At 38.3% G+C, this 16692-nt stretch overlaps 1 protein-coding gene across 1 annotated transcript in view; it reads right to left on the reverse strand.

Moving 5' to 3' along the window:
* Positions 1-3607: 3607 nt before the first annotated feature.
* LOC145659441 (NACHT, LRR and PYD domains-containing protein 3-like) overlaps positions 3608-16692 on the reverse strand; it is a 61746-nt gene continuing 48661 nt past the window's right edge. The window contains exons 7-9 of the mRNA XM_081722119.1: positions 14008-14178; positions 7081-7254; positions 3608-3782 (exon numbers count right to left, since the gene is read on the reverse strand). Coding sequence (XP_081578245.1) covers positions 3608-3782; positions 7081-7254; positions 14008-14178 — 520 coding nt within the window. The remainder of the gene's footprint in view (positions 3783-7080; positions 7255-14007; positions 14179-16692) is intronic.

Consider the following 16692-nt stretch of genomic DNA (forward strand, 5'->3'; position numbering starts at 1 on the left):
AGACCTGTGGGGCTACAGTGAGAGTGGACACAGCTGACACTACAGCAGACCTGTGGGGCTACATTGAGAGTGGACACAGCTGACATTACAGCAGACCTGTGGGGCTACAGTGAGAGTGGACACAGCTGACATTACAGCAGACCTTTGGGGCTACAGTGAGAATGGACACAGCAGACACTTCAGCAGAGCTGTGGGGCTACAGTGAGAGTGGACACAGCTGACACTACAGCAGATCTGTGGAGCTACAGTGAGATTCTTTCAGTGGAGTTCTTTCCTCCAGCAGGGATATCAGTTCAGCTCACCTCAACATGTGTTGAACACATGGTGTAAATCATAATGAGAATGGGGTCTCCCACCCAAAAACACAATGGAATCATGTGTGATTGTAAAATACATTTTGCTAAATTTCTGCTCTCAGGTGACCAAAAATGCAGCTTGTGGACAAAATGCCAAAGCGCCTAGTTGAAGCAGCATTGTAATAAATACACCTGTACATGTGGACAAGGACTCATTTGTGTCTTCTCTTTACAATGTTATGTTTCTCTTCTAGACTTGAATATCTGCTCATGCATGACAGATGTAACTCTTTGTCTCCACAGTGTGGTCATTTAATGAAATGCAGTGAGGTTTCAATAGAAAGCTATATTTAGAAATATTTAGAGAAGAGAACTTTATAATATAATATAAAAGTGTAAATTTCCTTGCATTGCCTTGCCTGGCAATGTTTGTTTAATACTGTACTATAAGGGAGTTGACACTGACCAGATAAATGCCTCTTTATTTACATTCAAAAATAGTCACAGAAACTCACCTGAGAATCTCCAGTTTACAGTGTGAACTCTCCAGTCCAGCACAGAGCTGCTCCACTCCTGAATTCTGCAGGTCATTATTATTCATCTCCAGCTCTCTCAGTGAGTTTTCTGTTTTTAGAGCTGATGTGAGAGATTTGCAAGACCCTTTATTGAGACCACAGCCAGATAGTCTGTAAAAGAGTAAATACAGTAAATAATGTAGTTCAGTCAGAGGATGATGAATTAAAAGATCTGAACTGCTAATAAAAATGTAAAGAAGAGCTTGAAAGGTCTGGAACACACTGATACATTTTCAGCCTTTTAATTTTACAAACACAGTAACATTTCAACACTACTGTGTCTTCATCAAAGACAAAATGGAAAAAGACATGACAAATAACATTCATTAGCAACCTAAAACAGATGAACAAATAATGGATGGTTGGTTCATAAGTCAGTGAATGGCAGTTACCATAATCAGAGTCCAAATATCAAAATATCCCACCCCTAACACCATAAGAGGAAACAGAACAACATAGATCTCATTCAATGTTTCACAAATACAAATACACTAATATACAAGCAGAAAATATTGTTGGAAGACAAGCAGAGTAGTGATTATGGAGGAATAAACACTGCAGTAGTGATTATGGAGGAATAAACACTGCAGTAATGATTATGGAGGAATAAACACTGCAGTATTGATAATGTTGGGATGAACATTGCAGTAGTGATTATGGAGGAATAAACACCACAGTATTCATTATGGTGGAATAATCACTGTATTGTTTATCATGGAGAAATAAACAATGCAGCAGTGATTATGGAGGAATGGACACTGCAGTAGAGATTATGGAGGAATAAACACTGCAGTATTGATTATGTTGGAATGAACATCGCAATAGTGATTTTAGAGGAATAATCACTGTAGTATTTATTATGGAGGAATAAACACTGCAATAGTGATTATGTAGAAATAAACACTGCAGTAGTGACTATGGAGTAATGAATACTGTAGTATTGATTATGAAGGAATTAATATTGCGGTAGTGATTATGGAGGAATAAACACCACTGTATTGATTATGGTGGAATATTCACTGTAGTATTTATTATGGAGAAATAAACACTGCAGGAGTGATTATGGAATAATGAACACTGCAGTATTGATTATGGAGGAATGAACATTGCAGTAGTGAATATTAGTGTATGAGCACTGCAGTAGTAATGATGGTAGGATGAACACTGCAATAGTGATTATGGAGGAATGAACACTGCAGTCTCTCTCACACACATACAAACAAAATTTCTGTCTTTCTCTCTCTCACACACACAAAATAGATCTTTCTGTCTCCTTCTCTCTCTCTGTCTCATACACACACACAGACACACACACAAATAATAGTTCTGTCTCTCTCTCTCTCTCTCTCTCTCTCTCTCTCTATTTCACCCCCCCCACACACACACACAATAGATCTGTATGTCTCTCTCTTTCTCTATTTCAGAGACACACACACAGATAATAATTCTGCTGCTCTCTCTCTTCCTTGCTCTCTTTCACACACACACACACACACACACACACACACACACACACACACACACACACTTCACTCCTTCTCTCCTCCTAATCTCCTGATTACTGATTACTGTGTCTTGTGTGTCTTTCTTTCTCTCTTGTAATTAAGTCCACAGGTTCACTCGTCCAGTGCTGAACATTGTTCCTCACTACTGTGTTCAGATGTCCTGAGTTTACTGTCAGCTGTCTGCTCAGCTTCTCTCTCTGCTGACTCAATGTCTTCTACCATCACTGTTCTATTTTTGTTTGCTGTCTCTGGCTTGATGAAAAAATTAGCAGCCAACATTCACTCCTAAGTCAAGCTAATATGATGTTAGCATGAGGTATCTAGGTGTAGTAACCAACAATATACTGTAACTTGGCAAGCTTAAGGTTACTAATATTAGCCAGCTACATGTTTCATAAAAACACCTGTGGAGAAAGATCACAGGTTTATTTTAAGGAATAACCAATAAACCTTTCAGTTCTATTGAATGAATATTAACTTGTTGCGTTCTTTCCTCCAGCACGGCTGTCAGTTCAGCTCATCTCAACATGTGTTGAACACACGGTGTAAATCATAATGAGAACAGGGTCTCCCACCCAAAAACACAAGGGAATCATGTGTGCTTTTAAAAGTGTCCTGTAATGTGTCTAGAACCTCAATGGTTCAGCTTTAAATGTTTTCATTAAGACTTTAAGGGCTTTTATTTGCAGAGAGAATAGAATGACTGATGTTTACAGTGTTTCCATACATAAAATAGATAAAATCACTCAGTGAAAATCTTACATTAGAACACTTCATTTTACAACACTGTTGTTGGAGTTTCTGAATATATTCATCCTGTAAGACATTTTGCAAAATTTCTGTGCTCAGGTGAACAAAGATGCAGCTTGTGGACAAAATGCCAAAGCGCCTAGTTGAAGCAGCATTGTAATAAACACACCTGTACACGTGGACAAGGACTCATTTGTGTCTTCTCTTTACAAAATTATATTTCTCTTCTAGACTTGAATATCTGCTCATGCATCACAAATGTAACTTTTTGTCTCCACAGTGTGTTCATTTAATGAAATGCAGTGAGGTTTCAACAGAAAACTATATTTAGAAATATTTAACAAAGAGAACTTTATAATAAGTGTAAATTTCCTTGCATTGCCTTGCCTGGCAATGTTTGTTTAATACTGTACTATAAGGGAGTTGACACTGACCTTTTTAAAATGGCTCTTTATTTACATTCAAAAATAGTCACAGAAACTCACCTGAGAATCTCCAGTTTACAGTGTGAACTCTTCAGTCCAGCACAGAGCTGCTCCACTCCTGAATTCTGCAGGTCATTATTATTCATCTCCAGCTCTCTCAGTGAGTTTTCTGTTTGTAGAACTGATGTGAGAGATTTGCAAGACTCTTCATTGAGACCACAGCCAGATAGTCTGTAAAAGAGTAAATACAGTAAATAATGTAGTTCAGTCAGAGGATGATGAATTAAAAGATCTGAACTGCTAATAAAAATGTAAAGAAGAGTTTGAAAGGTCTGGAACACACCGATACATTTTCAGCCTTTTAATTTTACAAACACAGCAACATTTAACACTACTGTGTCTTCATCAAAGACAAAATGGACAAAGACATGACAAATAACATTCATTAGCAACCTAAGACAGATGAACAAATAATGGATGGTTGGTTCATAAGTCAGTGAATGGCAGTTACCGTAATCAGAGTCCAAATATCAAAATATCCCACCCCTAACACCATAAGAGGAAACAGAACAACACAGATCTCATTCAATGTTTCACAAATACAAACACATTAATATATAAACCGAAAATATTGTTGGCAGACATGCAGAGTAGTGATTATGGAGGAATAAACACTGCAGTATTGATTATGTAGGAATAAACACTGCAGTAATGATTATGGAGGAATAAACACTGCAGTATTGATAATGTTGGGATGAACATTGCAGTAGTGATTATGGAGGAATGAACACTGCAGTAGAGATTATGGAGGAATAAACACTGCAGTATTGATTATGTTGGAATGAACATCGCAATAGTGATTTTAGAGGAATAATCACTGTAGTATTTATTATGGAGGAATAAACACTGCAATAGTGATTATGTAGAAATAAACACTGCAGTAGTGACTATGGAGTAATGAATACTGTAGTATTGATTATGAAGGAATTAATATTGCGGTAGTGATTATGGAGGAATAAACACCTCTGTATTGATTATGGTGGAATATTCACTGTAGTATTTATTATGGAGAAATAAACACTGCAGTAGTGACTATGGAGTAATGAATACTGTAGTATTGATTATGAAGGAATTAATATTGCGGTAGTGATTATGGAGGAATAAACACCACTGTATTGATTATGGTGGAATATTCGCTGTAGTATTTATTATGGAGAAATAAACACTGCAGGAGTGATTATGGAATAATGAACACTGCAGTATTGATTATGGAGGAATGAACATTGCAGTAGTGAATATTAGTGTATGAGCACTGCAGTAGTAATGAGGGTAGGATGAACACTGCAATAGTGATTACGGAGGAATGAACACTGCAGTATTGATTGGACAGAATGCAGACAGCATAATCTTTTACTAGTGTTTACATTCCTTTGCTCACAGAATGAGTCATTGATCATGAAACATTCGCCTCTGCCTTTGCTTTTCCCAGTGAGGTCCTGAGTTCTGTCTGTGTGGTGCACCGAGAATCCTGGAGACTTAATAGCTGTGTGAGGGTCCCCATCAGTCCGTCAGGTGTGTGTGAGGCAGACCCCATCAGTCAATCAGTTGTGTGTGAGGCAGACCCCATCAGTCAGTCAGGCTGCTCTATCTCTTCCTCACTCTCTTTCACACACACACACACACACACACACACACACACACACACACACACACACACACACACACACACACACACACACACACACACACTACTTCTGTCTCTCTCTCACAGACAAAAATAGATCTGCCTCTTTCTCTGTCTCTCTCTATTTCAGACACACACACACACAAATAATAGTTCTGTCTCTCTCTATTTCTCACATGCACACAGACACACACACACACACACACACACACACACACACACACACACACACACACACACACACAGATAATAGTTCTCTCTGTCTCTCTCTCGCACAAACACACACACACACACAGATAATAGTTCTCTCTCTCTACCACACACAGATAATAGTTCTGTCTGTCTCTCTCTCTCTCATACACACACACACACACACACACACTAACACACACACACACACACAGAGATAATAGTTCTGTCTCTCTCACACATACAAATAATAGATCTCTCTCTCTCTCTCTATTTCACCCCCCCCACACACACAATAGATCTGTAAGTCTCTCTCTTTCTCTATTTCAGAGACACACACACAGATAATAATTCTGCTGCTCTCTCTTCCTTGCTCTTTCACACATACACACACCAACACACACACACACACACACACACACACACACACACACACACACACACTTCACTCCTTCTCTCCTCCTAATCTCCTGATTACTGATTACTGTGTCTTGTGTGTCTTTCTTTCTCTCTTGTAATTAAGTCCACAGGTTCACTCGTCCAGTGCTGAACATTGTTCCTCACTACTGTGTTCAGATGTCCTGAGTTTACTGTCAGCTGTCTGCTCAGCTTCTCTCTCTGCTGACTCCACGTCGTCTACCATCACTGTTCTATTTTTGTTTGCTGTCTCTGGCTTGATGAAAAAATTAGCAGCCAACATTCACTCCTAAGTCAAGCTAATATGACGTTAGCATGAGGTATCTAGGTGTAGTAACCAACAGTATACTGTAACTTGGCAAGCTTAAGGTTACTAATATTAGCCAGCTACATGTTTCATAAAAACACCTGTGGAGAAAGATCACAGGTTTATTTTAAGGAATAACCAATAAACCTTTCAGTTCTATTGAATGAATATTAACTTGTTGCGTTCTTTCCTCCAGCACGGCTGTCAGTTCAGCTCATCTCAACATGTGTTGAACACACGGTGTAAATCATAATGAGAACAGGGTCTCCCACCCAAAAACACAAGGGAATCATGTGTGATTTTAAAAGTGTCCTGTAATGTGTCTAGAACCTCAATGGTTCAGCTTTAAATGTTTTAATTAAGACTTTAAGGGCTTTAATTTGCAGAGAGATTAGAATGACTGATGTTTACAGTGTTTCCATACATAAACTAGATAAAATCACTCAGTGAAAATCTTACATTAGAACACTTCATTTTACAACACTGTTGTTGGAGTTTCTGAATATATTCATCCTGTAAGACATTTTGCTAAATTTCTGCGCTCAGGTGAACAAAGATGCAGCTTGTGGACAAAATGCCAAAGCGCCTAGTTGAAGCAGCATTGTAATAAACACACCTGTACACGTGGACAAGGACTCATTTGTGTCTTCTCTTTACAAAATTATATTTCTCTTCTAGACTTGAATATCTGCTCATGCATCACAAATGTAACTTTTTGTCTCCACAGTGTGTTCATTTAATGAAATGCAGTGAGGTTTCAACAGAAAACTATATTTAGAAATATTTAACAAAGAGAACTTTATAATAAGTGTAAATTTCCTTGCATTGCCTTGCCTGGCAATGTTTGTTTAATACTGTACTATAAGGGAGTTGACACTGACCTTTTTAAAATGCCTCTTTATTTACATTCAAAAATAGTCACAGAAACTCACCTGAGAATCTCCAGTTTACAGTGTGAACTCTTCAGTCCAGCACAGAGCTGCTCCACTCCTGAATTCTGCAGATCATTATTATTCATCTCCAGCTCTCTCAGTGAAGAGTTTTCTGTTTGTAGAACTGATGTGAGAGATTTGCAAGACTCTTCAGTGAGACCACAGCCAGATAGTCTGTAAAAGAGTAAATACAGTAAATAATGTAGTTCAGTCAGAGGATGATGAATTAAAAGATCTGAACTGCTAATAAAAATGTAAAGAAGAGTTTGAAAGGTCTGGAACACACCGATACATTTTCAGCCTTTTAATTTTACAAACACAGCAACATTTAACACTACTGTGTCTTCATCAAAGACAAAATGGACAAAGACATGACAAATAACATTCATTAGCAACCTAAGACAGATGAACAAATAATGGATGGTTGGTTCATAAGTCAGTGAATGGCAGTTACCGTAATCAGAGTCCAAATATCAAAATATCCCACCCCTAACACCATAACAGGAAACAGAACAACACAGATCTCATTCAATGTTTCACAAATACAAACACATTAATATACAAACCGAAAATATTGTTGGCAGACACGCAGAGTAGTGATTATGGAGGAATAAACACTGCAGTAGCGATTATGTTGGAATGAACACAGCAGTAGTGATTTTAGAGGAATAATCACAGTAGTATTTATTATGGAGAAATAAACACTGCAGGTGTGATTATGTAGAAATAAACACTGCAGTTTTGACTATGGAATAATGAACACTGCAGTTTTGATTATGGAGGAATGAACATTGCAGTAGTGAATATTAGTGTATGAACACTGCAGTACTAATGATGGTGGGATGAACACTGCAGTAGTAATGATGGTGGGATGAACACTGCAGTAGTGATTATGGAGGAATGGACAGAATGCAGAGAGCAGAATCTTTTACTAGTGTTTACATTCCTCTGCTCACACTAGGAGTCATTGATCATGAAACATTCTCCTCTGCCTTTGCATTTCCCAGTGAGGTCCTGAGTTCTGTCTGCGTGGTGCACCGAGAATCCTGGAGGCTTAATAGCTGAGTCAGGGACCGCATCAGTCAGTCAGGAGTGTGAGGCAGACCCCATCAGTCAGTCAGGAGTGTGAAGCAGACCCCATCAGTCAGTCAGGCGTGTGAGAGGTAGACGCCAGTCAATCAGTCAGGCTGCTCTATCTCTTCCTCGCTCTCTTTCACACACACACACACACACACACACACACACACACACAATACTTTGGTCTCTTACAATACTTTCTGTCTCTCTCTCTCTCGTACACACACACACACACACACACACACACACACACACACAAATAATAGAGCTGTCTGTCAGTCTCACTTACTCTCTCTCTCTCACACACACACACACACACACACACACACAATACTTCTGTCTTTCTCTCTCACACACAAAATAGATTGAATCTTTAAAATAGATTGAATGTTTGAATCTCTCTCTCTCTTTCTCTCTGAGGCACACACACACCTAATAGTTCTGTCTGTCTCTCTCTCACTCACACACACACACACACACACACACACACACACACACACACACACACACAATACTTCTGTCTTTCTCTCTCTCACACACACAAAATAGATCTTTCTGTCTCCTTCTCTCTCTCTGTCTCATACACACACACAGACACACACACAAATAATAGTTCTGTCTCTCTCTCTCTCTCTCTCTCGCACACACACACACACACACACACACACACAGATAAGAGAAAGTATTGTCATGTTTAACTATCAAGTTTAACTGGAACACTTTCTTAGAAGTACAAGGGTTTTAAAATGTGATAAACCAAAGTAAATTAGTAAAGAGATAAAAAAAACAACAACTCAACTCTCAAGTAAGAAACAAGAGAACAACAATTTTGATGAAATTTCTCAACAACACAAGAAACCATCTAAACACACAGCAGCTAACAGGAGTGGAACAGTAGCATCTTGCAGCAAAACTACAAGGACAAAACTACGGATAAAGCCAAGGAAGACGTGGAAAATTACATGAAACATAAAAGGATAATTTACATTTACATTTATATACAGAATACAGTGAACAAAACCACCATCACCAGTCTCCTGTTATATACAGAATACAGTGAACAAAACCATCATCACCAGTCTCCTGTTATATACAGAATACAGTGAACAAAACCACCATCAGCAGTCTCCTGTTATATACAGAATACAGTGAACAAAACCATCATCACCAGTCTCCTGTTCTATACAGAATACAGTGAACCAAACCACCATCACCAGTCTCCTGTTATATACAGAATACATTGAACCAAACCACCATCACCAGTCTCCTGTTATATACAGAATACATTGAACCAAACCACCATCACCAGTCTCCTGTTATATACAGAATACAGTGAACAAAACCACCATCACCAGTCTCCTGTTATATACAGAATACAGTGAACCAAACCACCATCAGCAGTCTCCTGTTATATACAGAATACAGTGAATCCTGCCACAGGGCTCTCTGTGCCATAACAAGCCAAATATAAAAAGGGGCATATGTAATGGAAGACAGATAGTCATTGAAGATGAAGATGAGGATAACACCATCCTAACTGTGAACATTTATCACAACGGCACCATCATGTTTCAAGGCAGTGAGGCCTCTGCTCTGTTCAGGAAAACTTTACCTTTATCAGAGCAGTAGCAGAAACTGAGAAAGTAACTGAGGAGGAGGAGACTAGTAGCCACGTAGCCCAGGGTTCAGGGGAGGGATGGGAAAACACCTCACAGACCAGCACAATGCAGGCCTGACCAGCACAACACAGGCCAGACCAGCACAATGCAGGCCAGACCAGCACAACACAGACAAATGGAGATCACGGTATTCCAGCAAAGAGAAAGTCTTTCTCTCCAGGAAGTTGAGACAATAGAATTCAAACATCTGAGAGGAGAAGTGTTGGAGCTCCAGAAGGACAGAGAGGCTCTCAGGAGGGAGCTCAGTGCAGTCAGAGAGAAAGTACAGCTCAGGGACAATACCATGATCACCCTGAAGGAGGAGATACAGAGACTAAAAAAGAAGAACTACAGTTCAGGGACAGTTCCATGATCACCCTGAAGGAGGAGCTACAGAGACTAAAAGAGATGAGCTACAGCTCAGGGACAGTACCATGATCACCCTGAAGGAGGAGCTACAGAAACTAAAAGAGATGAACTACAGCTCAGGGACAGTAGCATGATCACCCTGAAGGAGGAGCTACAGAGTCTAAAAGCCAACCAGCAGACCTCTGATTCTGCACAGCAACACTAAATCAACTCTGAACCACAGACTGCCACACTGAGCCCCGTCCGGTCCATCCACACTAAGTCAGATAAAAAAACCTAATATTCCTCCAGATGCAGGCATAGTCATTTTAATTGATTTTAATGGAAAATTCTTAAACGAGGAACAGCTTTTCCCAGGATCTAAAGTTGCAAAAGTTTGGTGTTCCCGAACCAGCAATGCCCTCCAGCTTCTTACACATGCCATCTCAGGTAATCCAAGCCACCCCATTATTTAGAAAGCAAGAGAGTAGCAGAGTAAGAAGAGTAGCACAGACCTCCACAGAGACCTTCCCCTCCTCCAAAATCACCATCTCTACCATCCTGCCCAGTAGAGACTTCCATCCAGCTACAATCCACAAGATAAATGCAGAGATCTCCTGTGGATGTGCACTGCTGGCTAATGTGCACCTGACACACCACTCCAACCTCAGCATCCACAGCCTTCATGACCACGTCCACCTGCACAAGGACACTGTGAGCATCTCTGCCAGCTGCCCAGCAAGCCATCCACAGTAAAGTACACCTGCCATCACCACCCACCCCCAACATGCAGCCCAAACAGCAGACCTACACCTCTGTAGTACAACCTCCACCCTCCACAAACACTACAGAGATGGAGAGATCACACAGATACTCAACCTCATATGTCAAAGGCACAATTCATTAATGAAGAAATAGATAAATAGATAAATGAGTTAATAAATAAAAAGACAAATAAATAAATATCACTGTTTATAGGTTAGTCATTACACCATTTTAATATGTATGTTTATATACATGAATTGTACATATTTGTACATATAATTTCAACATATTCCTTCACTTTTACAGGTTTATCTCACTTTGAATCTGTTTGTATTTGTGTTTTTCCTTTCATACTTCATTTAAATAATGAAACCATTATCTGTCTCTTTATGGAACATTCAAGGCATAAAATCATCCATGTTTGGGTACAAAAGTATAAACACTGAATTCACAAATAACACAAAGATAAAGACATTATAAATCTCCATGAAACCTGATGTAAATCTGATGTAAATCTGATTCGGTGACTCACTGCCCTTTAAACTACAAGGAAATCCTCCTCATAGCTGTTACACTCCCTGACATTAAAAGAGAGGGAGATTCAGATGAAATCACTATCTGGTAGAAATCAGAACTGTCAAAAATCATAATTCCTCTGAAATTAGAAAAATCACTGAAATACAAATTATATCACTTCAAAAACAAAACTACATCACCCACTGGAACACACAAACCCAAGTACAAAGTAAAATGCAGTATTAACTGGCTATGAAACAGAACATTGTAGCAGACAATCTGCTCAAAGTGACTGATATTAAACACAGAACCACGTTGAGAAAGTCCAGACTCAGTTAACACAGCCTGGCGGCCCAGACCAGCCAATATAAGACATCAGTGTAACAAAGACACTCTAGAGACAGAGCTACACTTTCTCAATGAATGTGAAACATTCAACCAAATACATCAAATATACTTTACAAAATTTGAGATGGTCCACCCCAACTATAAGTATTGATGGTCCACCCCAACTTTAAGTATCTATGGAACACTGACAAACAGGTCAGTGTGTTAGGAAGGATGAAGTGTTCTGCACTTTCTCACTGAATGTGAAACTATATATATATATATATATATATATATATATATATATATATATATATATATATATATATATATATATGCACACTGGACTATGTACTATTAGGCTGTAGGTATCCCATTAGCTAGCAATACTATTAACAACATCCTCCTTATTCTGTATCAAACGGATTCAAATACATATGAAGGAATCAACATTAGCCACGGTGGCTAATCCCTGATTACTATGTTATTATCCACATAATCTTCCAGAAGGTTTAAATGAAGTGACTAATGGCTGAAAATACACCATTTACTCATAAGACTTTTATCTAAACATTTATTTAGCTAAACTAAAGCTAACAAATAACTAGAATCACAGATAGTTATACTAATGTTTATGGGGAACTGGATGCCAATTCTTTTAATAGGCAAATCAAATTCTCAGAGAATTAATCAACTTTTCGATCTACCTGACACAAAATATTGGATGTGAACACAAATACACCCCGCCCCCCCACACACACAGAGCATTATATGATACTGTGTCTGCAGGCACCCCCAATTCAGATGTAAGACTTTTTAATACAACTTCCAATGTAATTTAATACCAAATTTGCAGTGAGGATGTACAAAAATGAAATCCGTTTGAATAAATCGTAAATAAATATTATGTTTAAACACTGTCATTGAGGAACAGATGCTTCCAGATTAATTTTGAAGAGAGACATAAGAACACTTAATAATAAGTGGACAAGAAATTGACAAAATCTGACAGAAAAAATATATCTAGTTAACTTGGGCACTTTCTACAAAAAATTCTTGCTAGTGAGAGCAGAGTTAATTACTTCCCTGTAATGTTCATATGTAGCTAGCTAGATAAAGCTGGAGCTAATAAACTGATTTCTGAGAGGACTGCAGACCATATACAAAAATATGTAGAAAGTTACACATTTATAAATCGAGTGAAACATTTTGAGATGAACAGTGTCAGATGAATCAGTCTGACTAGAATTTCCTGTGGAGATCCAATAGCGGTTGCTAGTCACCTGGACTTAGTTTTGGTAACATTGATTAGCTAGCTAGTGTGGTTCCTAGATTTTTCCCACATTCTAATAAATTTATGAAGTACACTTTAAATAGAAAATAAACATGGAGACTCAAAAATTAATGGAAAAGAATAGCTGGTCCAGTATTTATTACATTACATACAAATGTGGCATAGTCCAGAGAATATCTAACAATCACACACAACATCTCCATCGCTATGTTCAAACATACATTATTCAATATATGCACCAACCATCACTGAACATACATGCACAAAGAACACCAACCATCAGAGGATATACACACACAGAGCACCACCCATCACTATACAAACATAAACTCAAAGAGGACAATTTAGAATATCCAATCAACCTAACTTCTGTGTTTATGGACTGTGAGAGGAAACCAGAGATCCTGAAGGAAACCTGCACAGATAAGGACTGGAACCCAAGACCCTAGTGCTGAGAGAAACTTCACTGAGGGAGGGACTCAACCCCAAGACCCTAATGCTGATGGGTAAATGAACTGAACACCAAGCCACCATACTGCCTGCCTAACAGCATAACAATAACAACATAACAATATAACAATAATAAATATGATAATAATAATAATAATAATAATAATTCTTCTTCTCTTCTTCTTCTCCTCCTTATTATTATTATTATTATTATTATTATTTCTTTATTTTTTACTACTAGTTGTGTAAACCTGATCATGCAGTAAAACGTAACTCTTTGTGGCCACAGTGTGTTCATTTAATGAAATGCAGCTAGTTTCACCAGAAATGTTTTGTCTGGATCTATAACTTTGTTCCGCAGTACCTTATTTTAACTCTGTTAATGTTGCACTACAAGGCAGTTTTGTAATTTCTTTAAAGAAGAGGAGAATCACATTTGATAAATTGTGCACCATAATGGTTCCATTTAAGAATAAATTAACAGAAACTCACCTGAGAATCTCCAGTTTACAGTGTGAACTCTTCAGTCCAGCACAGAGCTGCTCCACTCCTGAATTCTGCAGGTCATTATTATTCATCTCCAGCTCGCTCAATGTATTTTCTGTTTGTAGAACTGTTGTGAGAGATTTGCAAGACCCTTCAGTGAGATTACAGCCAGATAGTCTGCAAAGAAATACATAGAGTACAAAATGCAGTTCAATCAGAGGATCTACAGACAACACAAAATGAGTTTATGATAATGAAAAGATATTACTAATTGTGTGTGTGTGTGTGTGTGTGTATGTGTGCGCATGCACAAAATATGAGACACAGGTCATGAACGAAGTCCATGTATTTCTCTTCAAACAGAATGGTGCCACTTGATGGAAGAGCTATTATGATGGTAGCATCACCTGTGTGATGCCATTTCCTGTTTTTGAAATTCCTTCACATGAATAACAGTTTAGGCATTCCAATCTTTACTATTGTCCTATTGTTTATTCATTTTCTGTAACTGCATACAATTCTGATATCAACAATGTCTACAAGTCACAGGAGACTACTCGACCATTCAAAACTTGCTGATGCAGACAACTAACCAAAGCTAAGTGTCTACTAGCTATCAAGTATTTGTATTTCACCATGACTTCAGTCATTTGTTGCTTGTGTTGAGTGCAGCATGTTTAGATTAATCATTACTGATAAATGTATCTATGAGAAGTACAGATTAATCATTAGTGAATTATCTACACTTCTCACAGTTACATTTATCATTAATCATTAGTGATAAACATCACAGGAGACTCTCAGCTTCAGTATGTAAACTACAGAGCTCTGGTTATACAAAAATAAGGTAATAAAATGTGTTGGGGTAAAGGCCAATCGTTATTCTGTATTTTCATGAGGTGATCTGTGATATAATTATAATAGGCTTTAAAGCTCTCTGTAGCAGGTGCAGAGAGGTGCAAGACTGTCTGAAAGCATGAATAATGTTTCTGGGGTATCTTAAGGTCAGAGACCTTTTGGGACTCTAAGTGCAGAACTGAGGTTCTGATACAGGCTTCTGTACAAGTCTAAGGCAGATTACTCTGAACTGTTCCTGTGAGAAATAACTTCATTAGTGTTGAAAAAGATCTCTGTTTTTAAAAGACTTGAAAGCCTCTTTGAGAGTTGTGTGGCTAAGCAAGGTTCATTATCTTACCACAAGGGCAGAGTGATACTGACCTACCACATCATTTAGCAGATGTTTGGTGGTGTGAGTTGAGATCATCTTTGTTTAAAAAAAATCTTCCAATGGGATACAATGGTGTCAAGTTTAACTTGCATAATGATGAATCTCAATTTGCATATATTGAATAATGTATGTTTGAACATAGTGGTGGAGATGTATGTAAAGAAGGTGGGGTGATTACATAATCACTTCTGAAAACTGTATAAAAATATGTGTTGTGTGTGACTGTTAGACATATTCTGGACTATGCCTCGTTTGTAACATTGAGCTCAGAATAAAGATGGGACCGGCTATTCTCTTCAAACGCACCCACACCGTCAGCAGTAGGGTTATCAGCACCAGCTGATAGATGGCCCAGAGCTGCGTTGTTCTGTGAGCAGGGTCTGAATCCACACATGTGCACCGTTATAGGTAAGCAGAAGTCGTGTTTGAAACATTCTGCATAGGTGGTATTAAGACCTTGTCCACAGAGTTTTGTGGTAGGTCTTGGGCGTCTTAAAAGTGCAGGAAGTGAATGGATACGCAGACAGATCTGTTTAAACGTGATTAATATCATCTAATTATAAAATGCATACACGCAAAATATATTAATGAGGTTTTAGTAATAAATACAATAAAGTAACGGATGGAGGTACAGTATATAAAACCGGTGACAGTTACAGTAGTAGAGAGTGTACATATTACAGACACATTAAAATAGTAGCAGTAGGAGAAGGTGGGATTAAAGTATTACAGGATAAGAATATAAACAATGTGAGTGGCGATTAATAGAATTTTGGAATAGTGTAAATTTTCATTTTACTCAAATAAGTTATGGTTAAGTCAACATATTAATAATTGATGGAATTCAGCGAAGCAAATTAGAAAATAATCATATGGATAGCGATTTGTTAAGTGAGACGCAGGGAGCACGAACACATTTTTGACTTGAGAAAATATATAGAAACTCTGCAGGTGTGGAGTGTTGGCAGTGGCTAGAGTCAATAAATCTTAAATTGTATCAGCTGACTATTTTAATTTAGATGAAGCTGAGGCTGCATTTCCTCATCTTAGCTTAAGGGAGAGAGTAAGGAGGATGTGGAAAAGAATCTGTTGGCTGAAGTGCTTAATTTATTGTTGTCTAGCCAAGTGCCTGGAAGAGCAACAGTTGGATTGGAGCACTTACTGTGGAAACCGTTTGAACCACTAACATTGATTATGGGAAGCAACGAAAAGGGTTAAAGATTTTTGCAATGACAGACATGAGGAACAGATGATTATGGCCTTCAGTAGGTCAGAAACTACCACATATTCTGTGTACTGTCTCTCTGTTACTGCTGCTCTGCTGTGTGTTGTCTCTCTGTTACTGCTGCTCTGCTGTGTCCTGTCTCTCTGTTACTGCTGCTCTGTTGTGTGCTGTGTCCTGTCTCACTGTTCCTGCTGCTCTGTTGTGTGTTGTCTCTCTGTTACTGCTGGTCTGCTGTGTG

The sequence above is a fragment of the Electrophorus electricus genome, chromosome 1 (genome assembly GCF_041902795.1).
Source record: "Electrophorus electricus isolate QZ-2024a chromosome 1, ASM4190279v1, whole genome shotgun sequence".
NCBI classification, from domain to species: domain Eukaryota; kingdom Metazoa; phylum Chordata; class Actinopteri; order Gymnotiformes; family Gymnotidae; genus Electrophorus; species Electrophorus electricus.